Below are 27,423 nucleotides of genomic sequence, written 5' to 3'. Positions count from 1 at the left end.
TCCCCTCGGCTTCTGACTCTGCAGCTCAGATGAGAGCAGAGAAAAATGGCTAATGGAGGAGGGTCACAAAATTAACATCATGCTAATGTCAAAAATAGTCTAGGCTCGGTATTGCTGGATTAAGACCCTATGGGTGGCAATCTCTCCAACCAAGGAGGTGGAAAAGAAAAACAAGTTTTGTTGTGCCAGATTCACAAGCTTCTCCAGAAGATGGCAAGCCCCCTGCAGAGAAAGTGGTCTTGTTTCTATCCTACTCTACAGGAACATATGGTAGGCACTCAAAAAATACGTTTGATTTTTGTTGGTGGTTTGGAGGCCAAGAAGGCTGACTTGATTACAGGGAAAAGGCTTATCTCCTATGTAACTATTCAAAGGAGGATTTAAGTTTCTTATTACGGAATTCATTTCAGCAGACTTTTCTGTAAGGGCAATGGGTTCTGAAGTGACCAAAACCAAACTATTCACTTCTGCCTTGGCAGAAAGAGTCTCCCAGCTGAGACGCATCTGAAGGTCCCTTCCCACCTCCCACTTCCCACCTGAAACCGTCGCCCCAGTCTACAGGGCTTTAACATCTCTGTACCATGGACACCGGCTCCGCGATGTTTCTGTTCTGACTTCCGTCTCTCCCGGATGCTGATGATCTCTCGCTTTGGAGGAGTTCATCCACAGACAGGTGAGTAAATCCATATTTCTGCACCAGTTTTTCACATTGGACTCCTCTGCAAGAGTTAGGACCTCCTTAAAGACAAAAAAAAAAGAAACTTAAGTAATTCTTTGTTCATTCTACCTCACAGTTTTGGGCCTAGTGGGTAGAACACAGGATTCGGGTCAAGATATCTAGGTTCTAATCCTTGCTCTGTCACTTGGCTACTGGTGACCCCGGGTAAGTCACTTAACTTCTTAGGCCTCAGTTTTTCTCATCTGTAATATCTGTCCTCCCTCCCCTTCAGATAGTGAATCCCATGAAGGACAGGGACTATATCCAACCCGATTATCCTGATCTACCATAGACCTTAGCATGGTGCTCAGTACATAGCACTTAATGACTACCACAATTTTTATTACTGTTTAAGAATCAGGATTTTGAGCTGCTTTATTTTTCCCTTGAACTGTTTTATTTTTCCCTTCATCCTTTGAAGTTACTCCTGCTCTTATACATTCAGGACACTTCCTTATTCCAGGCTAAGTTTCTCTTTCACTGAAAGGTTTGGATAAGGCTTTTTCTGAAGCACAGGTTAACTTCAGTAAGATAATTTAGCACCCTTTTAACAGGGGCATGGCAATTTTCCCAATTTTCCCCTTGTTAACATAGTTTAAGAACAGCTAAGAGATTTTTATCATGCCTTCTAAAAGGATTTCACCTTGAAGTAGAGATCAAAAGAGGTGCTCTGCAGCCCATTAGAAAGATTTTTCTCAGAAAAGCAGACAACTAAGCCCTCGAACCTGATGATTCTGAATTGAAAATGATTTTATTTTGGAGACTTTCTGTGAAATGACAGATAAATTAGAGAACAGTGAACATTTTCTATGTTCTGCTACTCTGCATACTGCTCCTCTAGCAGAATCTAGGAAGGCCTGGGCTCTGTTAGTGTGGATGGATAAAATTAAATTAAAAACCAATAATTGTGGCTGCTCCCAAGAACAAGGAAGACCACTTGGAAGGAGATTGTCACCTATTGTTTCAGTTGCTCTTAGCAGTGGCTCTGTCTACTGTGAACTCTTGTGATGGAACTGAGAACCTGATAATCAGGGAATGACATCCTGTGGTTGTGTGGTTTTTTTTCTTAAAGATGACCAAGGGAATAAAGCAGAATAGCCTTGTTGCAAGGACCTTTGGTTGCCTAGTTTTTCCATTTTAATTGTATGTCTGAGCTATCTTATTATTATTATTATTGTATCTGTTAAGCAATTACTATGTGCCGAGCACTGTTCTAAGTGCTGGGGTAGATACAAGGTAATTACGTTGTCCCATATGGGGCTCACAGTTTTAATTACCTTTTTACAGATGAGGTAACTGAGGCACAGAGAAGTTAAGCTGCTTGCCCAAGGTCACACAGCAGACAAGTGGTGGAGCCAGGATTAGAACCCAAGTCCTCTGACTCCTCAGTCTGTGCTCTAGTCACTAGGCAACACTGCTTCTCACAGGATATTTTACAGTAGTGTTTTAAGTGACAATACTGAAAAATCTTTTGTCAGAAATGAACATTAAAGAAGAGTTTTATTAATAAGGAGACTTCAGTGGGATCACTAACTGAAACTACTTGGCATTATTTGGTGAAAGCTACTGAGAGCTCACCTCCTCCAGGAGGCCTTCCCAGACTAAGCCCCCTTATCCCTCCTCCTCTCCATCCCCCTGCACCCTACCTCCTTCCCCTCCCCACAGCACCTGTATATATGTTTGTACAGATTTATTACTCTATTTTACTTGTACATATTTACTATTCTATTTATTTTGTTAATGACATGCATCTAGCTTTATTTCTGTTTATTCTGATGACACCTGTCCACATGTTTTGTTTTGTTGTCTGTCTCCCCCTTCTAGACTGTGAACCCGTTGTTGGGTAGGGACCATCTCTATATGTTGCCAACTTGTACTTCCCAAGTGCTTAGTACGGTGCTCTGCACACAGTAAGCGCTCAATAAATACGATTGAATGAATGAATGAACATTTGAATATTTGGAAAAATCTGGAAAATATTTTGAACATGATCCCTTGTTCTAAACTACAATAGTGTTGTTCCTATCACATAATAGTAGGTATTGAGCACAGGCCATGGGCAATGTAATACAATAGAGTCAGAAGATACGATCCCTGCCATTAGGAAGCTTTCGATTTAAATGGAAAGGCAGGCACTTAATCATTTACAGATGGGAGGAAGAAGAGAGTGGAGTGGCAGATATGTGGACGAGGGGGTGCTTAAAGTAATAGTGGATGCAAGTCCAGAAGTGATTGTGAATGCATAAGTGCTGAGCTGGGAGTTGGGAGGATGTCAGCTGGGGAGAAGAAAAGTGAACTGGGGAAAGCCTCCTGAAGGAGATGGGCTTTCCAAAGGGCTTTAAAGATGGAAGACCTGTGGACTGGTGAATTTGAATGGAATGGAGTTTAAAGTAGGAGGAAGGAGGCTGAGCATAAGGGTCAGAAGTGGTGGAGATGGGGAAAATGATCTAGTGAATAGGTTAGTTTGCTAGGGAAGGAGAATGAGCTAGTTGGAGTGCAGTGGAGAAGGTGGAAAAGAAAGAAAGGTGGTGGAGTCTTTAAATATCTCTGATTGGTAATTTCTTTTTGATGTGTGTTAGGGAGAATGGATAATCACTGAAGATCCTTGAGGAGTGGGTTGATCTGTGTACGAAATGACATTTAAGAAAAATGATCCTAAAAGAAGAGGTGAGAGGCTGATGGCACGGAGAACAATGATTGTTAACTTATCTTGTACCCTATTATTTCCCCTATCCCTAATCTATTTTAATTTTTGGCTCCTCCTGTAGAATGTAAGCTTCTTGTGAGTAGAGATTGTATCTACCAACTCATTTCCCAAGTATGTACAGTACTCTGCACACTTTAGGTGCCCAATAAATATTATTGATCGACTGAATTGTATCTACCTCTTGTTATCTTCTGGTCATCTTGTTTCAACCTTAGTGCTCATTACAGTGCATGGCACATAGCACGCGCATAGCAAATACCACAATTATTATTATTATTACTAATAATAAAGCTTACAGAGTATTTTAGTCTGAATATGATAAGAAGCTGGTCCTGGTTGGTGGGAGTTTGGAGAAAGGGGTGGATCATCATCAATCGTATTTATTGAGCGCTTACTATGTGCAGAGCACTGTACTAAGCGCTTGGATCAGGAAATGTCATGGATATGAAACAGAGTAGTTAGGGATTGCCTTAATGTGAGAGGTGAAAGAGAGTAAGGAGTTAAGGATAATTCTTCCTTTGAGTGGTAATTCGTGTAGGGACCGTCTCTATATGTTGCCAACTTGTACTTCCCAAGCACTTAGTACAGTGCTCTGCATACAGTAAGTGCTCAATAAATATGACTGAATGAATGAATAATGTGAGCTTTTGAATAATATGAATTTTTATACACTGTAACCTACATGTGTCCTCAACGTTTAATGTATGACATTCAGTGAAGACAAATCTGGAGCATTAAAAATATAGTTTGTCCTCTTCCCCCAACATTAACTTGTTCTACAGCATAAAAGCTTTTGAGGAACAGAAGCTGGAGGCAGAAGAGAGGGCTTTATATTATCTAGTGACAAGATGATTGATACTAAATGAGGAACTGTCAGATAAATCTAATTGCTGATATTTAAATGTATACTGAACAAAAGTCTTAAGCCCTATGCAAATTCATATTCATACTGAATGTGATTGATACGTCACAGAGAGAACTTGGAGTTCAACTTGAAATTTTTAAGGCGCGTGTCAACAGCTGGGTGTGAAGAGAAAGCAATTTCTGGAAAATACCATATGATCAACTCTGAAAGAGCTAAAGATCTTTTGAGGCCATGAAATGTTCGCAACTGTAATACTCAGGATCTTTGCTCATTGTCTGCCTCATGGCTCCTGTCTGGGGACTTCGCCCAGGGCCCAGTAGCTGCTGGAAACTTGTGCTGTTAGAAAAAAAGGGTGTCAGGAGGACAGCTGGGGGTCCAGGGAGGTAGAAGTATGTCCTTCTGATTGTTGTCTGACCTGCTTTGTTTTTAGGTACATTTTTCAAACTAAACTCTCCTTTAAACTGTAAAGTATATTGATTTTATTTATTGATATTTGTTAGGCACTTACTATGCTCCTTGTGGGCAGGGAATGTGTCTGTTTTGTTATACTACTCTTCCAAATGCTTAGTATGGTGCTCTGCACACAGTAAGCACTCAATAGATACAATTGACTGAACTAATCACTGGTGGAGATGTAAATTAATCCCCCCCGAAACATCATGCCATGATGAATTCCTAGTTAGGCAAAGATTATGGGAAGCAGCAGGGCCTAGTGGAAAGAGCACAGACCTGGAAATCAGAGGGCTGGGTTCTAATCTGGGCTTTGCCACTTGCTTGCTGGGTGATCTAGGGCAAGTTGCTTACCGTCTCTGTGCCTGTTTCCTCATTTGTAAAAAGGGGATCCAATAGCTGTTCTCCTTCCTCCTTAGAATGTGAGCCCCATATGGGACAAGGACTGTGTCCCACCTGGTTCATTCATTCATTCATTCATTCATTCATTCATTCAATTATATTTATTGAGCGCTCACTGTGTGCAGAGCACTGTACTAAGGGCTTGGGAAGTACAAGTTGGTGACGTATGGAGACGGTCCCTACCCAACAACGGGCTCACAGTCTAGAAGGGGGAAACAGACAACCTAACAAAACATGTGGACAGGTGTCAAGTCATCAGAATAAATAGAAGGAAAGCTAAATGCACATCATTAACAAATATGAAGGGGGAGAGAGTTCCAGGCCCAAGGAAGAATGTGGACAAGGCGTCCGTGGTGGGATAAATGATAGTGAGGTACAGTGACTAGGTTGGCGTTAGAGGAACGTAGAATGTACTGCATGGGTTGGGTTGTAGGAGATCAGTGAGGTTAATTAATTAATTAATGATGGCATTTATTAAGTGCTTACTATGTGCAAAGCACTGTTCTAAGCTCTGGGGAGGTACAAGGTGATCAGGTTGTCCCACATGAGGCTCACAGTCTTCATCCTCATTTTACAGATGAGGTAACTGAGGCACAGAGAAGTGAAGTGACTTGCCCAAAGTCACACAGCTGACAATTGGCAGAGCCGGGATTTGAACCCAAGACCTTTGACTCCAACGCCCGTGCTCTTTCCACTGAGCCAGACTGCTTCTCGAAGGGAAGTTCGGTAGAAGGGAGAGAGCTGACTGTCTTCAAGCCGAAGGTAAAGAGTTTCTGTTAGGACACTGGACAGAAAACCACTTGGGGTTTTTGAGGAGTGGGGAGACATGGACGGAAAGGCTTTTCAGAAAAAAAATGATCCATGCAGCAGAGTGAAGTATGGACTGGAGAAGAGAGAGACAGGCTGCAGGGAAATCAGCAAGAAGGCTGATGCAGTAGTCAAGGTGTAAAATAAGAGCTTGGATCTGTGTGGTAGCCATTTGGATGGGGAGGAAAGGGCAGATTCTAGGGACGTATATGATTTTATGTCTATACCTTACATACACCATTAATTAACCACTAACTTATATACATATCCCCCTTTCCTTCTTCCTCCTGTTTGTAATTTATTTGAAAGTCTATTCTCCAGCCATATAGTCAGGTCCTTAAGGGTAGAGATCATGATGATTAATTTCATTGTACTTTCCCAGGCACTTGTTACTGTGTTCTGCACACAGCAGGCATGCAATAAATAATATTTTAATGGTATTAAATACTTGCATCTAACTCAGTGCTTAGCACCAAGTAAACACTTAAATAATAATAATTATTATTAATTATTATTTTTAGGACTGTGAAAAAGCTGTCAGACTACCCACCTGTGCTTCGGACTCCATTCCCTCTCTCATGAAAACTCTTGTCCCTTCCCTCCTCCCCTCCTTAACTTTCATCTTCAACCGCTCACTCTCCACTGGTTCCTTCCCCTCTGCCTTCAAACGTGCCCATGTCTCCCCCATCCTAAAAAAACCCTCTCTTGACCCCATTGCCCCTTCTAGTTATCATCGTATCTCCCTCCTACCCTTCCTTTCCAAACTCTTAGAACGAGTCATCTACACTAGCTGCCTCGAATTTCTCAACTCCAACTCTCTCCTAGACCCCCTCCGATCTGGCTTCCGTCCTCTACACCTCACTGAAACTGCCCTCTCAGAGGTCACGAATGACTTCCTTCTTGCCAAATCCAATAGCTCCTACTCTGTCCTAATCCTCCTCGACCTCTCAGCTGCCTTTGACACTGTGGACCATCCCCTTCTCCTCAACATGCTATCCAATCTTGGCTTCACAGACTCCGTCCTCTCCTGGTTCTCCTCTTATCTCTCTGGCTGTTCATTCTCAGTCTCTTTCATGGGCTCCTCCTCCCGCTCCCATCCCCTTACTGTAGGTGTTCCTCAAGGGTCAGTTCTTGGTCCCCTTCTGTTCTCCATCTACACTCATTCCCTTGGTGAACTCATTTGCTCCCACGGCTTCAACTGTCATCTCTACGCTGATGACACCCAAATTTCTAGACTGTGAGCCCACTGTTGGGTAGGGACTGTCTCTATATGTTGCCAACTTGTACTTCCCAAGCGCTTAGTACAGTGATCTGCACACAGTAAGCGCTCAATAAATACGATTTGATTGACTGATTGATCTACATCTCCGTCCCCGTTCTCTCTCTCTCTCCCTCCGGGCTCGTATCTCCTCCTGCCTTCAGGACACCTCCATCTGGATGTCTGTCCACCATCTAAAACTCAATATGTCCAAGATTGAGCTCCTGATCTTCCCTCCCAAACCCTGTCTTCTCCCTGACTTTCCCATCACTGTAGACACCACTACCATCCTTCCCGTCTCACAAGCCCACAACCTTGGTGTCATCCTTGACTCTGCTCTCACCCACTTCATATATCCAATCCATCATCAAAACCTGCCGATCTCACCTCCACAGCATCACCAAGATCCACCCTTTCCTTCATCCAAACTGCTAACTCGCTGGTTCAGTCTCTCATCCTATCCCAACTGGGTTACTGCATCAGCCTCCTTTCTGATCCCCCATCCTCCTGTCTCTCCCAGCTTCAGTCTATACTTCACTCTGCTGCCTGGATTATCTTGGTATGTCATGTCATTCCCATCCTCAAAAATCTCCAGTGGTTGCCTATCAACCTTTAAATCAAGCAAAAACTCCTCACTCTCTGCTTCAGGGCCCTCCATCACCTCACCCCCTCCTACCTCACCTCGCTTCTCTCTTTCTATAGTCAAGCCCACACACTCTGCTCCTCTGCTGCTAACCTCCTCACTGTGCCTTGTCCTCGCCTGTTCTGCCGTCAACCCCTGGCCCATGTCCTACCTCTGTCCTGGAATACCCTCCCTCCACACATCTGCCTAACTAGCTCTCTTCCTCCCTTCAAAGCCCTACTGAGAGCTCACCTTCTCCAGAAGGCATTTCCAGACTCAGCACCCCCCTTTTCCCTCCCCTCCTCCCCTCCCCATCGCCCCCCTGCCCTACCCCATTCCCCTCCCCACAGCACTTATGTTTATTTGTACATATTTATTACTGTATTTTATTTGAATATATTTATTACTCTAATGATATGTGTATAGCTGTAATTCTATTTATTCTGATGGTATTGATACCTGTCTACTTTTGTTTTGTTGTCTGTCTCCCCCTTCTAGACTGTGAGCCCATTATTGGGTAGGGACCGTTTCTATATGTTGTTGATTTGTACTTCCCATGTGCTTAGTACAGTGCTCTGTACACAGTAAGCACTCAATAAATGCAATTGAGTGAATGAATGAATATCAAAATAACTGTGTGCTTAACATCTAGAAATGATCCTATCTTTCATTTGCCTGTGAGCAAATGTAAACATTTAGCATAGAGATAAGCCACTTGCTCAGAAAGACTCAAATTTAAGAATGATGATGAAGATGGTATTTGTTAAGCGCTTACTATGTGCCAAGCACTGTTCTAAGCGCTGGATGATAACCACTCTCAGTGCATTTCAGAAGGAGGAATTCTGTCCCAAAAGGCTATTACAATAGTGCACTTATGTGAATAGCTAGACCGATTCAGGTATGTGGCAATTTAATGCTGAAACATCTAAGAGATAGGATTTGGCTGACTGCAGCAGGCACTGTTGAAACAACAGGCCACAAAAAAAAGAATTTGCAATTAACATGCAGTTTATGAGTGTCAACCTGAGGATCTCTGCTCCAGAAGCAATTAGATTCATGAAGGTGCCTGCTTTTAAGGAAATCAGTTGGCTTGATCTTTTGGCTTAGAAAGTGAACCGACCATTGGAAATGCCATCTTGTCTCCCTAGAAACCAGGTTTAACTGTTGTGGAGAAATACACCTTGTGCAATCTGCGCTCTGTCTGAGCTGCCAAAGCTCTGTGGATCAAAGGGGCAGCCACAGTGCCAAATTGGAAATGCCAGGGGAAGGCAAGGATTGTAGGACTTTGTGTTTTTCCCACGTTGAATGTGACCGCACAGACGGCGTACCAAGCTTTGAATAAAAGAGGCTAAAGATCAAGGATAATTTCAGAATGTTGGCTCTAGATGAGTTAATCATCGACTGGTATCATCTGCTCAGATAGTTCTAATCCTGGGAAAGTTTAATCGTGGCCAACTCGCTCCACTTCTCTGGACCTCAGGTACCTCATCTTTAAAAATGTACCTCCCAAGTGCTTAGTACGGTGCTCAGCACACAGTAAGCACTCAATAAATACAATTGCATGAATGAATGAAAATGGGGATTATGACTCTGAGACCTCTGTGGGGCAGGGAATGTGTCCAACCCGAGTAAACTTGTATCTACCCAGTGCTTAATACAGTCCCTGGTACATAATAAGCATTTAACGAATACTATTACAAAAAACCCAAGCCATTAAAAAAAAAAGAAGTTGGACACAGTCCCTGTCTTGCAAGGGACTGTGATACCCACAGTCAAGTGGGAGGAAGAAGTATTTAAATCCCATTTTAGAGTTGAGGAAAATGAGGGACAGAGAAGTTATGTAATTTGGCCAGGGTCACTCAGTAAGCAATTAGCAGCGTCAGGATTAGAACCTGGGCCCTCTGAGTCCCAGGCCTGTGCTCTTTCCACTACACCACACTGCTTATCGGTGTTCTCAGATTTAGGCAGCCAGGCAACTGGAGGATGCACTGAAGGGAGAAGCGTTTCTCCTTCTATTTGACCTTCCCAGACCGCCAATCAAACAATCAATGGTATTTATTGAGCCCTTACTATGTGCAGAGCACTGTACTAAGCACCTGGGAGTGTACACGACAACAGAATTAGTAGGCACCTTCCCTGCCCATAACAGGTTCATAGTCTAGAGGGGGAAAAGGTCACCGTCCCATATTCATTCATTCATTCAATTGTATTTATTGAGCACTGTGTGCAGAGCACTGTACTAAGCACTTGGAAAGTACATGTTGGCAATATATAGAGACGGTCCCTACCCAACAGTGGGTTCACAGTCTAGAAGGGGGAGACAGACAACAAAACAAAACTTATTAACAAAATAAATAGAATAGTAAATATGTACAAGTAAAATAGAGTAATAAATGTGTACAAACATATATACAGGTGCTGTGGGGGGGGGGAAGGAGGTAAGGCGGGGGGATGGGGGGGGAGAGAGGAGGGGACTCAATCTGGGAAGGCCTCCTGGAGAAGGTGAGCTCTCAGTAGGGCTTTGAAGGGAGGAAGAGAGCTGGCTTGGTGGATGTGCGGAGGGAGGGCATTCCAGGCCAGGGGAAGGACGTGGGCCGGGGGTCGACGGCGGGACAGGCGAGAAGGAGGCACAGTGAGGAGGTTAGCGGCAGAGGAGCGGAGGGTGCGGGCTGGGCTGGAGAAGGAAAGAAGGGAGGTGAGGTAGAAGGGGGTGAGGTGATGGACAGCCATATTTAAGCACTCTTTTCCCCTACTCCCTCTCTCTTTTGCGTTTTCCATGCGTTTGGATCTGTGACCTTTGGACATCCTCGGCCCCATTGTACTTATGTACATATCTGTAAATTACGCTCATTGCGGGCAGGGAATATGTCTACCTAATGCTTTGCTGTGTAAATAGTAAGCTCTCAATGAATGCCATTGATTGACTAGAGGCTCACTATCTTCAACCCATTCAACTCTGTCAACAAAATTGAAAACAGAAGCACCATGGCCTACTGGAAAGAGCATGGGCCTTGAAGTCAGAGGACCTGAGTTCTAATCCTGGCTCTGCCAATTGCTTTCTGTGTGACCTTGACTAAGTCACTTTACTTCTCCCTGGACCCAGTTTCTGCAACTGTAAAATGGGGATTAAATCCTACTCCTTCCTACTTAGACTGTAAGCTCCATGTGGGACAGGGACTGTGTCTACGCTGATAAACTTGTATCTACCCCAGAGCTTAGAACGGTGCTTGGCACTTAGTAAGCACTTATCATAAATGAGAATTCCTCCTCAAGGACATACTTCTCCAAGACTTCACTGGGGCTACGTTTCAGTTGCCATTTTTACTTTTCGCTCTAAGAAAATTCCAACTTCACGGATGTTCAGCCTCAGAAGACTCAAAAGAGTGGCGACGCCATTAACGCATAACAAAAGTGTAGGTAAATAATAATAATGGCATTTATTAAGTGCTTACTATGTGCAAAGCACTGTTCTAAGTGCTGGGGAGTTTACAAGGTAATCAGGTTGTCCCATGGGGGGGCTCACAGTCTTAATCCCCATTTTACAGATGAGGGAACTGAGGCCCAGGGAAGTGAAGTGACTTGCCCAAAGTCACACAGCTGACAATTGGCAGAGCCGGGATTTGAACCCATGAACTCTGACTCCAAAGCCCGTGCTCTTTCCAGTGAGCCACGCTGCTTCTCCAATAAGTGCTGTGAGGTAAACGGATAGAAAAGCCACAAAATTGTTTCCACCAAACAAATTTTCCACCTCACTACCTAGTTCTTTCCAGCAGAGCAATGCTACTTACTCATTAAGGCAAATGTGGGAAATGATCAGCAGGGGGAAGCACAGAATTCCTGTTTGGATAAAGCCATCACATTCTTGGCTGCCTTTGCTATCTGATGGTCCGTTTATCTGTGAGCTCCTTACGACCAAATACTCTCTGGCACTTCCTCACTTCAGAACGGCTTGAAGAAAAATGGAAAGCAAAGAATTCTTCTCCGATTCATTCTGCAGTTTGAAATAGTCATTTCAACCTCAACCCCCTAGTTTAATCACTCAAGACTGTGAGGCAGGCACTTTAACCAACCTGATTGACTGCTATCTACCCCAGTATTTAGAACAGTGCTTGACACGTAGTAAGCACTTAACAAATGTAATATAATAATAGTAACAAAAGGAAGGAAGATAATTTCACATTTAAACCTGACTAGAGTAAGACACCACTCCGTGGAAAGGGGCCAACAGACTTAAACTGAGAAGATTTGTACTCTCCCAAGTGCTTAGTAGAGTGCTCTCTGCCCACAGTAAAGTGCTCAATAAATACCACTGGTTGATCTGATTGGCCCCCTCTCCATCCCCCCCATTTTACCTCCTTCCCTTCCCCACAGCACCTGTATATATGTATATATGTTTGTACATATTTATTACTCTATTTATTTTACTTGTACATATCTATTCTATTTATTTTATTTTGTTAGTATGTTTGGTATTGTTCTCTGTCTCCCCCTTTTAGACTGTGAGCCCACTGTTGGGTAGGGACTGTCTCTATATGTTGCCAATTTGTACTTCCCAAGCGCTTAGTACAGTGCTCTGCACATAGTAAGCGCTCAATAAATACAATTGATGATGATGATGAAAACATAAGAAATAGGTATATATGTTAGGGTGAAACCATTAGCCAAAATCAATCAGGATTTGAGGTTCTCACTAAACCTCCAGAGGAGAACCTTAGAGTCCCCTTGAGTGTGTCTACCAACTCTGTATGTAAAGTAGCGTGGCTTAGTGGAAAGAGCACGGGCTTGTGAATCAGAGGTCATGGGTTCTAATCCCGGCTCTGTCAATTATCAGCTGTGTGACTTTGGACAAATCACTTCACTTCTCTGTGCCTCAATTACCTCATCTGTAAAATGGGGATTAAGACTGTAAGCCCCACGTGGGACAACCTGATTACCTTGTATCTACCTCAGCGCTTAGAACAGTGCTTGGCACATAATAAGCGCTTAACAAATACCATCATTATCATCAGTGCTTAGAACTGTGCTCGGAACATAGTAAGCGCTTAACGAATAACATCATTAATATACTGTACTCTCTCAAGTGTTCAGTACAGTGCTCTACACACAGTAAGTACTCAATAAATATGACTCATACCCCCGATCCACCTGATATCACCGTAGCAAGCCCTGTATTCAGAGGCATTTGCTGCATTAAATGCTTTTTTTTAACCTCCCCTCCCTGGTGAAAAGGGCACTAATGAAGTTACAGTAGTGTAAGACTTTGTGCTAGTGAGATGAGGCCAAAGCTAGGGAATTCATCTGGGGCCTGAGGACTTGGCAATAATCCCAAAATGTTTCTGGATTCTTTTTTGAAGTCAGTCTCAAAGGGTAGATTGCATCTCCTTTCAAGGCTATTCGTGTAACTCTATCTCTCCTCCCTTCCCTACTCTCTTCCCAGACCCACTTCACCGTTCATTAGTTGTCTTCGTTTCTTGTTCTTTTTCGCCCCTTTTCCAGGACAAATTCCCTCAGCAGCTGAATCAAGTTCGCGAGTGTTTACTGTTGATTTCTAGAGTGAACAGGCTGAGTCACTGATAGAGTTTTAATCTTGTGCTTGACCCAAGTTCTGATGAACAGAATATTAAATGGGGAAGGCTGCTGTTCTGGAAGATTCAGAAATGCTGAATTCTTGCTACGTCACAGGATGACTCAATCTGAAAGTGAATTAGATTTCACAGATTGGTCCACAATTCTTTCATAGGGTTGAGGTCTGGACAAGTTGTAAAAGTGATCCTTTTTCTTCTGCTCTTGAGCAACTTCTTTCCCTTCCTACATTTATTTTGCCTTTATTTGAATTCTTCCTAGTGAAAACTACAAAGAAAGCAGTACTAGTAGTAGAGAAAGTAGTAGAAAGAAGCAGAAAGAGAAGCAGCATGGCTCAGTGGAGAAAGCACGGGCTTTGAAGTCAGAGGTCATGGGTTCAAATCCCGGCTCCACCACTTGTCAACTGTGTGACTTTGGGCAAGTCACTTAACTTCTCTGGGCCTCAGTTCCCTCATCTGTAAAATGGGGATGAAGACTGTGAGCCCCACGTGGGACAACCTGATCACCTTGTAAATTATCCAGCGCTTAGAACAGTGCTCTGCACATAGTAAGTGCTTAATAAATGCCATTAAAAAAAAAGCAGTGTTGTCTAGTGGCTAGATTCTGGGGCTGGGAGTCAAAGGACCAGGGTTCTAATCCTGGCTCTGCCACTTGTCTGTTGTGTGACTTTGGGCCAGTCACTTCCCTTCTCTATGCTTCAGTTACCTTACCTGTAAAATGGGGATTAAGATTGTGAGTCCCATGTGGTACATGGACTGTGTCCAACCTGATCCCATGTGGTACATGGACTGTGTCCAACCTGATTAGCTTGTATCTACCCCAGAATGTAGTACAGTGCCTGGCATATAATAAGCTCTTAACAAGTACCATTAAAAAAACCCCCAAAAAACACAAAGATTTCTGCCTGCCATAGTGTTTCAATGGGATAAGCTAATAAAGTTGAGCATGCTGGAGAAGCAGCGTGGCTCAGTGGAAAGAATACAGGCTTGGGAGTCAGAGATCATGATTCTGACTCACCCGGCTCCGCCGCTTGTCAGCTGTGTGACTTTGGGCAAGTCACTTAACTTCTCTGTGCCTCAGTTACCTCATCTGTAAAATGGGGATTAAAGTTGTGAGCCCCACATGGGACAACCTGATCACCTTGTATCCTCCCCAGCACTTAGAACAGTGCATTGCACATAATAAGCGCTTAACAAACACTAAAATTATTATTATTATTATTATAAAGTACAAAATTCCAGTGAGAGCTTGCCTAGAGTCTCTCTTCATGGTTCCACTGATGCCTCGTGCATTTCTTCCTCACGTAGTAAGAAGAGGTTTATTTAGAAGTTTATTCAGAATCCTTACATTTTTCAAAGAGGTTGAACATTTCTTAAAATGTACTCATTCTCAGTAATATCCTTGAGGAAGAGGGCCGATTTTTGAGAATATAAGGTCTTCAGTGGGGAGATGGCGATTTTGATGAGGAGCTGCTGCTGCCAGCAGGCAATCAGTCAATCATATTTATTGAGTGCTTACCTTGTACAGAAAATTGCAATAATAAGAATAGTAATAATTGTGGTATATGTTAAGCTCTTACTATGCATCGGGCGCTTTTCTAAATGTTGGGGTGAATACAAGCAAATCAGATTGGACACAGTTCCCACCCCACGAGGGGCTCACAGATTTAATCGCCATTTTACAGATGAGGTAACTGAGACACAGAGAAGCTATGTGACTTGCCCAGGGTCACACAGCAGACAAACAGCAGAGTTGGGGTTAGAACGCAGGTGCTTCTGACTCCCGAGCCCGTACTCTATCCGCAAGGCCACACTGCTTCTCTAAGCAGTTGGAAGAGTAATAATAATAATAACAATAATAATAATAATGGCATTTGTTAAGTGCTTACTATGTGCAAAACACTGTTCTAAGCGCTGAGGGGGGATACAAGGTGATCAAGTTGTCCCACGTGGGGCTCACAGTCTTAATCCCCATTTTACAGATGAGGGAACTGAGGCTCAGAGAAGTTAAGTGACTTGCCCAAGGTCACACAGCAGACATGTGGCAGAGTGGGATTCGAACCCATGACCTCTGACTCCAAAGCCCGGGCTCTTTCCACTGAGCCACGCTGTTAGACCCTTTCCCTGCCTTCAAGGAGCTTACAGCCTGGAGGAGGAGCTGTGACTAGTCTGCCATTCCGGGGCTTTGAGGTTTTTCCAAGGACCCTGTCCATCCTGCATCTCCTCTTACCTTGCCATTGAGCCCTACTCAACTTCTGGAGAAATGAGCCCTATTGGAAAACTAGCAATTCCTGATGATAGGTTTAAGGATTTTTGGATTTCTTGTCTCTCCCCAGTCTGACTGACTAGTCTCCTTTCTAGACTGTGAGCCCACTGTTGGGAAGGGACAGTCTCTATATGTTGCCAACTTGTACTTCCCAAGAGCTTAGTACAGTGCTCTGCACACAGTAAGTGCTCAGTAAATAGTACTGAATGAATGACAGACTATTTTTTAGTCTTTAGGCTTTGTCTGGCATCGGGGCACCATCTGGAGGAGAGTTTTCAGTTCCTTCCAATTATGTGCCAGACACTTCTTGCGTGAGAGTGTCATGATTTCTGAGTTGAAGTAGAGGGTCGGGGGAGAGGGTACACTTAAAACAGTCTCTTATCGGGCTGGGATCGGGCCTGGATTTTTGGCTAATTGAATCTCTGCCTCCCCTGGCTTTTTCAGGCAGGTAGAGGTAGGCTGGTCTGCAGTGAAGTGGCTTTTCCTGGAGTAAGGCCTCCAAATCCCTCACTGGCAAGATAAAAGCTCCCCAAGGAGATTCTGTCGCTATTCCCCTGAGGCTCCTCAAGGTGAATAATGTGGCCGAGAGGTTGCTTTTGGCTGCTTGCATCTGTGGCCTATGGTTTGCGACAATACTGCCCACCCCTAGTCTCCTCTTTTTTGAAAATGGTATTTGTTAAGCCCTTACTATGTGCCGGGCACTTTACTAAACTCTGGGGTTGATAAAAGCTAGTCAGGCTGGACACAGTCCATGTCCCAAATGGAGCTCCGGTCCTAATCCCCGTTTTGCAGATGAGGGAACTGAAGTTCAGAGAAGTGAAGTGACTTGCCCAAGTTTGCACAGCAGACAAGTGGCAGAGCTGGGATTAGAACCCAGGTCCTTATGGCTCCCAGGCCCATGCTCTATCCACTAGGCCACACTGCTTGGCCAATAACAGTGGTGGCCACATATTCCAGACTATTGGGCTTTAGACAGGCCCACCACAGCAATGAGGTGCCTGAAAATTGTGGCTATTTTTTTTTACTATCGTCCTTTATTCCTTCCATTGTTGGCAAAACTTTTATCATTGACTTCTTTATTTGGGTGTCCCTTGCCACTCTTTTTTCCCTTTATTCTTTAGATTGCAAACCCTCTGTGGGCCAAGAACTGGGTCTGTTTTGTCACTTTTTAAAGTGTTTTGCGAGCTGTAGGTGTTCAATAAATACTTAAAAAAGAACGAATCTTTGCTCAGGTAACTGAAGGTCTAAAGCCAGGGTGACCCCCAGGAAAAGAAACACTGCATTTCTCAAAACCAAGCAGAGGATATTTAGGGACAACTACAGCCCATTCTTCTAGACTGTGAGCCCACTGTTGGGTAGGGACCGTCTCTATATGTTTCCAAGAGCTTAGTACAGTGCTCTGCACACAATAAGCACTCAATAAATACGATTGATTGATTGATTGAATAGCTGGATAGGTCTAAAGCCAGGGTGACCTCCAGGAAAAGAAACACTGCATTTCGCAAAACTAAGCAGAGGATATTTAGGGACAACTACAGCCATAATTTGAATAGCCTCATGGTGACAGATGGCAGGAACTAGTTGGCCTGACAATCAATCACCATAGTCAGACTTCACAGTGAGGCTGCTTAATTGTACTTTAGAAAAGACATTTGTAGTGTCGGCTAGTGGTTAAGCTGACTTGTGGTTGGCGAAGCAGCATAGCCTGGTGGAAAGAACATGGCCTGGAAATCAGAGGGCCTGGGTTTTAATCCCGGCTCTGCCACTTGCTTGCCGTGTGACCTTGGGCAAGTCACTTCAGTTTTCTGTGTGCCAGTTTCCTCAACTGTAAAGTGGGATTCAATACCTGTTCTCCTTCCTGAGCTCCACGTGGGGCAGGGACTGCATCCAACCTGATTAAATTGTGTCTACCCTGATGTTTAGAACAATGCTTAATAATAGTAATGGCATTTATTAAGCACTTGCTATATGCAAAACACTGTTCTAAGCGCTGGGGTGATCAGGTTGTCCCACTGGGGGCTCACAGTCTTAATCCCCATTTTACAGATGAGGTAACTGAGGCACAGAGCAGTTAAGTGACTTGCCCAAAGCCACACAGCTGACAATTGGCGGAGCCGGGATTTGAACCCATGACCTCTGACTCCAAAGCCCTTGCTCTTTCCACTGAGCCATGCTGCTTTTCATAGCCACGCTGCTTCTCATGTGTCAATGCTTGACACATAGTAAGTGCTTAGCCAATACCATAATAATGGCTATTATTCTTATGATCATCATCATCACGATTTCATCTGTCTCACCAGTAACCCCTTGTCTGCCCTCCCTCTGGCCTGGAACTTCCTCTCTCAAACATAGGACTCTCTGAGTCAGGACCTGGGTTCTAATGTTGGCTCTGTCACTTTATCATCAGTGGGATTTATTGAGCATTTATTGTGTGCAGAGCGCTGTAGTAAGCACTTGGGATGACTAGAAAGCAATGTGGTCCAGCTTTACCATGGTCAGAATACAAATCAATCAATCAATCAATCATTCAATCGTATTTATTGAGCGCTTACTGTGTGCAGAGCACTGTACTAAGCTCTTGGGAAATACAAGTTGGCAACATATAGAGACAGTCCCTACCCAACACTGAGCTCACAGTCTAAAAATGGGACTTCGAGTCTACCAGCTACAGCCCAAGTCCTCTCTTCTGGGCAGCTTCTCAGGGGAGATAATGGTCTAATACGGACACTACTTGTCAATTATTGAAAACAGTGTTTTCATTTTATAGTCTTTGAAATTTCAGTAAAGAATCGGTCACCTCCAACCTCCCAAGAGGTGTCACTGGCAGCAAATTGAAGGGCTTCCTCTGAGGGTTTAATAAAAGTTATTTGGTGGCTCAGGTAAATTGGATTAGAGAGGCATGGATGTCAGAACTTCTCTACAGTCAAGTAAAATGCAGAAGAACAAAACTTAAGAGCTATGTACATTCCTCTTATTTGTTCAGTCGTATTTATTGAGCACTTACTGTGTGCAGAGCACTGTACTAAATGCTTGGAAAGTACAATTAGGTAACAGATAGAGACAATCCCTAACCAACAAATGATGCTCCAAAGTGCCTCCCAACCACCTGCAGATGCACTTTACCTTCCTGTGGTACCTCTTCATTCCCCTTCACCCATCTCCCCTTCCCCTCCGCCCCCCAACTGCCCACTGTTGGGTAGGGACTGTCTCTATATGTTGCCAACTTGTACTTCCCAAGCGCTTAGTACAGTGCTCTGCACACAGTAAGCGCTCAATAAATACGATTGATTGATTGACCAGGACTATGGTGATTATCAACTCTCTCACATTCTCACAGGGCTGCCCATCACCACTGACCAACTCCTGTACAAGTGAGAGGCACTAAATCAATCAATCAATCAACTGGATTTATCATCGGTGGTATTTACTGAGCACTTACCATGTACAGAGCGCTGTACTAAGCACTTGGGAGAGTACAACAGAGTTTGTAATAATAATAATAATAATAATGATGGTATTTATTATTATTACAAACTCTGTTGTACTCTCCCAAGTGCTTAGTACAGCGCTCTAGTAATGATGGTATTTGTTAAACGCTTACTATATGCAAAGCACTGTTCTAAGCACTGGGGCGGTTACAAGGTGAACAGATTGTCCCACGGGGGGCTCACAGTTTTAATCCCCATTTTACAGATGAGGTAACTGAGGCACAGAGAAGTTAAGTGACCTGCCCAAAGTCACACGGCTGACAGTTGGCGGAGCCGGGATTTGAACCCATGACCTCTGACTCCAAAGCCCGGGCTCTTTCCACTGAGCCAAACTTCCCTGCCCACAATGAGTTTACAGATTACAGATTATAGACAAGATTACAGATTAGAGACTGCAGCTGCTTACCTGCAGTGTGACCTTGGACAAGTCACTGCATATTTCAGTGCCTCAGTTTCTTCATTGAATAATTATGTTATTCGTTAAATTTTGGTATTTGTTAAATACTATGTGTCAAGCACTGTTTTAAGGCCTGCTAGATACAAGATTATCTGGTTTTACATGGGGCTCACAGTCTAAATAGGAGGGAGAACAATTATTGAATTCCCGTTTTTCAGATGAGGAAACTGAGGCTCGGAGAAGTTAAGTGACTTGCCCAAGGTCACACAGCAGGCAAGTGATGGAGCTTGGATTTGATCACAGGTCCTCTGATTCCCAGGCCCATGCTCTTTCCACTAGGCTATGGGGATAAACTACCCATTCTCCCTACCTCCTAGACTGTGACACTGTGTGTGTCATAGGGAAGCAGCGTGGCTCAGTGGAAAGAACCCGGGCGTCAGAGGTCATGTGTTCAAATCCCGGCTTCGCCACTTGTCAGCTGTGTGACTTTGGGCAAGCCACTTAACTTCTCTGCACCTCAGTTACCTCATCTGTAAAATGGGGATTAAGACTGTGAGCCCCCTATGAGACAACCTGATTACCTTGTATCCTCCCCAGCGCTTATAACAGTGCTTTGCACATAGTAAGCACTTTAACAAATACCATTATCATCATCATCATAGGAATTGTCTGATGTAGGACACTTCAGCACAGTGCTTGACAAATGTCCAAAACAAAACTCCTCATCTTCCACCCAACCTCTGTCCTCCCCAATCTTTCCCATCAATGTAGACAACATCACTATCTTCCCTACCTTACAAACCTGTAACCTTGGCATTACCCTTGACTCCTCTCTCTCTCATTCAGCCCATGTAGTCAATCTGTCACTAAATCCTGCCAGTTGAGCCTTCCAAATAGCACTAAAATCTACCCTTTCCTTTCCATCCGAACTGCTACAATGCTGATCCCATCCCTCCGTGACTATTGCATCAGCCTCCTCACTGACCTCTCTGACACCTTTCTCACCCCGCTCCAGTCCATTTTTCACTCTGAAGTTTGTTTTTCTGAAATAATATTCAGTCCACATCTCACCATTCCTTAAGAACCACCAGTTGCCCATCTACCTCCACATCAACCACTGGCTTTAAAGCACTCCATCAGCTCATCCCCTCCTACTTTCCCTCACTGATCTCCTACTACAGGCGAACCCACTCCCCACTGACGCTTAACCCCTATCTGCCCTCTGGCCTGGAACTCCCTCCCCGTCCACATGACAGCCACCACCTCACCACTTTTAAAGCCTTATTAAAATCACATTTCCTCCAAGAGGCCTTCCTTCATTAAGCCCTCTTTTTCCTTACTCCCTCTCTATTCTGCATCACCTATGCACTTAAAACTGCACCCTTTATGCACTTGATATACCCTCAGCCCCACAGCATTTATGTACGTATCCATAATTATTGATATTAATATTGGTCTACCTCTCTAGACAGTAAACTCCTTGTGGGCGGGGAACATGTCACTCATTCTCTTCAGTCAGTCAATCATGTATATTGTACTATACTAAGTACTAAGTGTTTAGGAGAGTACAATATCCTGCCCACAACAAGCTTACAGTCTAGAGGGGGAGACAGACAATAAAATCAATAATTACAGATACGTACGTACGTGGTGTGGGTTTAGAAGGGGGGATGGATAAAGGGAGCAAATCAGTGCAACGCAGAAGGGAGTGGAAGAGGAGGAAAGGAAGCCTTAGTCAAGGAAGGCCTCTATTGTATTGTACTCCCCCAAGATCTTAGTACAGTGTTCTGCATACTGTAAGCGATAATAAATACTATTGATTGGTAAGATCATGCCTTGGATTTACCCACTGCCATAGAGATTGCCATTAACTGAGGAAGTCCCGGAGGAGGTGAGCTGCAGAACTTTATATTTTTATTTTAAAGTCACGGAGCCTCTTCTGGGATGGGCACATGACTTTTGATGGTATCGGCAGGCAGGACCCTATCACAAAAGATGTTGTAAGTAAGGTCAAATAATTTGTTTTTACAGGGAATTTGCCAGGGAAAAACTGTGAACGATGACAGTTCAGCCATGGTTGTGCCTCGTGCACAGGCAGTCTAAAATCAATATATTTTGCTCTAAATATATGGAAATCAATTTCATATTGATTGATATTTAGAGATTGCGCTAAAATGGGTGACAGAAAGAGAAATAAATGAAGTTTGCTGTTTTCAGTGTTTTTTCTACCATGTTATCAGGAACAGGTTTTGATGGAAAAATCTTCATTTAGACCTGGGTCTCAAAGTTAAGGCCAATACCTTTAAAGGGCTCTCCCACCACCCGGTTGACCTCCATTAAAATATTGAGGACTTTTTGAGAGTGGAATGTAAATTCCTCAGGTAAACAGATGTTTTCTGGGTATTTCTATAATACAGGGTAATTAGTGATGCTGCCTTTTGTTGCAATGATGATTTTTCAATGAAAGAACAATATTTTTCTTTGGGAAGAAAAGTATGCTCAAGTCAGGAAAGAGACTCCATTAAACTGTAAACTCCTTGTGGGCAGAGAATGTGTCTACCTTGTCTATCAAATCTGTTATATTGTACTCTCCCAAGCACTTCATACAGTGTTGTGCACACAGTAAACACTCAATAAATACAATAGATTGACATAGGGAAAGAAATGAACAAAAGGGAGAGTCTGGAACAGGCTAACAAATGAGATGCTTCACTCTCCCTTGAAGGATTAATACTAGAGTAGACGTTTATTCATCCGGGCTTGTTTAGGGTAATGTTATGTACTAGCCTGTGGAAGGCATTACAGTAGAGAAAATGATTCTTCATCATCATCATCAATCGTATTTATTGAGCGCTTACTGTGTGCAGAGCACTGTACTAAGTGCTTGGGAAGTACAAGTTGGCAACATATAGAGTCAGTCCCTACCCAACAGTGGGCTCACAGTCTAAAAGGGGGAGACAGAGAACAAAACCAAACATATTAACAAAATAAAATAAATAGAATAGATATGTACAAGTAAAATAAAATAAATAAATAGAGTAATAAATATGTACAAGCATATATACAGGTGCTGTGGGGAAGGAAAGGAGGTAAGATGGAGGGATGGAGAGGGTAATGGTCGAGGCACTCTGACACCTTTCATTAACTCTCTGCGTGAACTAGGCATTTGGAGAAGTGTTTAGCTCTTAGATTGTGCGCCCCAGGTAGAACGAAGACTTGTCTGATTTGACCGTCTTCTATCCACCTCAGCTCTAGGAATAAGATTATCAATCAATCAATCGTATTTATTGAGTGCTTACTGTGTGCAGAGCACAGATTATATGTTTGATTCCATAACTCCCTCCAGACTGTAAATTCCTCGTGGACAATGCCAACTCTATTGTATAGTACTGTCCCAAGGGCTCAATACTTGAGCGCTCACACATTAAGTCCTCAATAATTACTATTCGTTGACTATATTTGCTTTTAAAAAGTGAATGGTGGTACTCGTGACTGGGATAGGCCCATGAAATTTTAGACTGTAGGAACAGCAAATCAGTTATATTCATGTTAACCAGTCAAAGAGCGTGTACACAAGCAATAGTAATAGTTTCAAACTAAAAACCTAGTACCACTTGAGTTACTTGATTAAACTAGATTGTATTACTGGCTATAAAAATATTAAATTCAAATGGCTTAAGGGCTTAAATTTGTTACAATGGACAAGAGAAGTTTTAAAATTAGATCGTTGCCATCTTGACCATAAAATGTTTATTTATTTATTTTATTTGTACATGTTTGTTCTATTGATTTTATTTTGTTAATATGTTTTGTTTTGTTCTCTGCCTCCCCCTTCTAGACTGTGAGCCCACTGTTGGGTAGGGACCATCTCTATATGTTGCCAACTTGTACTTCCCAAGCGCTTAGTACAGTGCTCTGCACACAGTAAGCGCTCAATAAATACGATTGAATGAATGAATGAAAATGTTGAAATCTGCTTTTATTTTAGTTATTTGACCCATTTATCAGTTATACTCACCGATCACAAAAATGATCTTGGATTTCTTCAAATCTTCCATAAAATCTGTTAAATTAAAATTAAAATTTTATTGGTCATAAATATGAATTTCAAAACCAGGTATTTTACTTGAATATTACAATTTCAGGGCATTTTGTCTTCATTTCTTATTCATTCTTTTTTATCCACAAAATGTTCTTTTATCTTGGTTTTTTTTTATGCCTCAGTTCCATAGTAGCCACTGTGAATTAAGGTGGTTTTTACAAAGGGTCGACAAATGATTGCCAGATTAGACTAACTCAGAATATCCTACACACAAAAAAAGATAAAAATAGAAAATGATTAAAAAATGACTTCTTATAATTCAGGAAATTCATTTTTATTTGAAATTTAGACCATATGAAGTATTTGGAAAACCATTTTAGGAAACGTTTTTGTAACAATATAGTATTTTTTCATTTCAAATTTTTTAGACAATCTGCTAGTTTTTTTTAGAAACCTGAGGGATAGCCTCCAGTAGAGGACTACTTGCAATTAACTGCTAAATTTTTGAATCTTCACCAATGTAAGTGCTGCAACTTTATGGACTCTGTTTCTTCTCCAGTTCTTAAAATAGTTATTCTCATGAAAGTTGTGATGCACTTACCTGAAGTACAATTAGCTGCAGCCCATTACACTAAGCTCTCTTGGGTAAACTCACTGACATGACTCAATGATTGTTACTCAGATATCGCTCTGTCATCACTATTGTAATCAACTAATACTCATTTAGTATGGTTCTCTGCTAAGGGATTTATATAACTGCATTGACATTCGTAAGGCATTTTCCTGCAGGCATATTGGGCTGTCCATTCTCCCCCTCCTCCCTCGCATTCCTCCATCCATTCCCCCAAATCCTCTCCCAAAGCATCTAGCAGATACACTAATTAATTACTTATTTTCAATTGTGTCTGGCTTGTTACCAATTTTAACCACCTTTAGTTTACATTCAAAGAACTCACTCCCAGAGAAGCAGCATGGCTTAGTAGAAAGAGCACGGGCTTGTGAGTCGGAGGGCAGGGGTTCTAATCCCGGCTCTGCCACTTATCAGTTGTGTCACTTTGGGCACGTCACTTTACTTTTCTGTGCCTCAGTTACCTCATCTGTGAAATGGTGATAAAGATTGTGAGCCCCACGTGGGACAACCTGATTACCTTGTATATATCCCAGCGCTTAGAACAGCACATAGTAAGCATTTAACAAATACCAACACTAGTAACTTCTTCAACTCCCCGGCTCTCAATCCTCTCCACTTCTCTCCCATTCTTCCCAGCAGTATCCTCAGATGAGCTCTCCTCCCTCCTCTCAAGTGCTACTCTGGCCACCTGTGCTTCTGACCCAATTCCCTCTCATCTTATGAAATCTCTCACCCCTTCCCTCCTCCCCTCCTAAACTTTCATCTTCAACCGCTCACTCTCCAGTGGTTCCTTCCCCTCTGCCTTCAAACATCCCCACGTCTCCCCCATCCTAAAAAACCCCCTCTTGACCCCACCTCCCCTTCTAGTTGTCACCCTATCTCCCTCCTACCATTCCTTTCCAAACTCCTTGAACGAGTTGTCTACACCCGCTGCTTCGAATTCCTCAACGCCAACTCTCTCCTCGACCCCCTCCAATCTGGCTTCCGTCCCCTACATTCCACTGAAACTGCCCTCTCAAAGGTCACCAATGACCTCCTGCATGCCAAACCCAATGGCTCCTACTCTATCCTAATCCTCCTCGACCTCCCAGCTGCCTTTGACTGTGGACCACCCCCTTCTCCTCAACACGCTATCCAACCTTGGCTTCACAGACTCCGTCCTCTCCTGGTTCTCCTCTTATCTCTCTGGCCACTCATTCTCAGTCTCCTTTGCGGGCTCCTCCTCCCCCTCCCATCCCCTTACTGTAGGGGTTTCTCAAGGGTCAGTTCTTGGTCCCCTTCTGTTCTCTATCTACACTCATTCCCTTGGCGAACTCATTTGCTCCCACGGCTTCAACTATCATCTCTACGCCGATGACACCCAAATCTACAACTCTGCCCCTGCTCTCTCTCCCTCCCTTCAGGCTCGTGTCTCCTCCTGCCTTCAGGACATCTCCATCTGGATGTCTGCCCACCACCTAAAACTCGATATGTCCAAGACTGAATTCCTTATCTTCCCTCCCAAACCCTGCCCTCTCCCTGACTTTCCCATCACTGTAGATGACACTACCATCCTTCCCATCTCACAAGCCCGCAACTTTGGTGTCATCCTCGACTCTGCTCTCTCGGTCACCCCTCACATCGAATCTGTCACCAAAACCTGCCAGTCTCACCTCCGCAACATCGCCAAAATCTGCACTTTCCTCTCCATCCAAACAGCTACCCTGATGGTTCAATCTCTCATCCTGTCCCGACTGGATTACTGCATCAGCCTCCTCTGATCTCTCATCCTCCTGTCTCGCCCCCCTTCAGTCTATACTTCACGCTGCTGCCCGGATCATCTTTGTGCAGAAATGCTCTGGGCATGTTACTCCCCTTCTCAAAAATCTCCAGTGGCTACCAGTCAACCTACGCATCAGGCAAAAACTCCTCACTGTTGGCTTCAAGGCTGTCCATCACCTCTCCCCCTCCTACCTCACCTCCCTTCCTTCCTTCTGTAGTCCAGCCTGTACCCTCCGCTCCTCTGCCACTAACCTCCTCACTGTGCCTCAATCTTGCCTGTCCCGCCATCGACCCTCAGCCCATGTCCTCCCCCTGGCATGGAATGATCTCCCTCTGCGCATCCGCCAAGCTAGCTCTCTTCCTCCCTTCAAAGTCCTACTGAGAGCTCACCTCCTCCAGGAGGCCTTCCCAGACTGAGCCCCCTCTTTCCTCTCCCCTTCCCCATCCCCCACCTACCTCCTTCCCCTCCCCACAGCACCTGTATATATGCTTGTACAGATTTATTACTCTATTTATTTTACTTGTACATATTTACTATTCTATTTATTTTGTTAATGATGTGCATCTAGCTTTACTTCTATTTATTCTGATGACTTGGCACCTGTCCACATGCTTTGTTTTGTTGTCTGTCTCCCCCCTCTAGACTGTGAGCCCGTTGTTGGTTAGGGACCGTCTCTATATGTTGCCAACTTGTACTTCCCAAGTGTTTAGTACAGTGCTCTGCACACACTAAGTGCTCAATAAATCTGATTGAATGAATTAATGAATATGTGGTTCCAACCTTAAATTTGTGTCCTGATTTTGTGTGTTTTAGAATCAGAACAGGATTTACAGAGCTACTATGTAGCCTATGCACCTCAATCTGTTTGAGTAAAGTCAATATCTCACCTCCCATGCTCTCCTCTCCAAATACGTCAGATGAGTCGTCTCCCTGCAAATTAAACAATTAACAAGTTGAAGCCGAGATATTACATAATGTATTTTTTCTTCGTACATGAAGTATCCATGGACAAGAAATCTGACAGTGAAAAACTAATTCTCTGATGCTCATATAAAGGTTTAGTGACAGCCGCTTTAAAATAACTCCATATTGTGGATTTCTATTTTGCTATGAAGCAGGAAGAAAGAGAAGCTGGGGGTGGCCACTCTTTGATCTATGACTACCTGAAGTTGAATTGGTTGCGATGTTGGCTTATTATGTTGTTTAGCAACATGATGACTCTGTTTTATACAAATTCCTAGCACGAAGTCTAAAACAGTTAGCTTTCCCAACTTCAGCATGACCTACTGAATAAAGCTTTTACTAGAATTTCTGGGGCAAGAGCTGAGTGAAACATTAAAGAAAGCCATGAGGGGGATGAATCTGCCTCTGGATAACCCTTAATAGAAATCATCATCCTCATCAAGGATATTTGCATGCTTACTGT

At 43.4% G+C, this 27,423-nt stretch overlaps 1 protein-coding gene across 1 annotated transcript in view; it reads right to left on the bottom strand.

Moving 5' to 3' along the window:
- Positions 1-27,423, bottom strand: part of AK5 (adenylate kinase 5) — a 336,353-nt gene that overhangs the window by 33,240 nt on the left and 275,690 nt on the right. Inside the window, exons 9-11 of the mRNA XM_038745100.1 lie at positions 26,885-26,927; positions 23,581-23,625; positions 581-738 (exon numbers count right to left, since the gene is read on the bottom strand). Coding sequence (XP_038601028.1) covers positions 581-738; positions 23,581-23,625; positions 26,885-26,927 — 246 coding nt within the window. The remainder of the gene's footprint in view (positions 1-580; positions 739-23,580; positions 23,626-26,884; positions 26,928-27,423) is intronic.

This window comes from Tachyglossus aculeatus, chromosome 4 (genome assembly GCF_015852505.1).
Source record: "Tachyglossus aculeatus isolate mTacAcu1 chromosome 4, mTacAcu1.pri, whole genome shotgun sequence".
NCBI classification, from domain to species: Eukaryota; Metazoa; Chordata; class Mammalia; order Monotremata; family Tachyglossidae; genus Tachyglossus; species Tachyglossus aculeatus.
The sequence above is the reverse complement of the archived record's forward strand: the minus strand, read 5'-3'. Positions and strand labels throughout refer to the sequence as shown.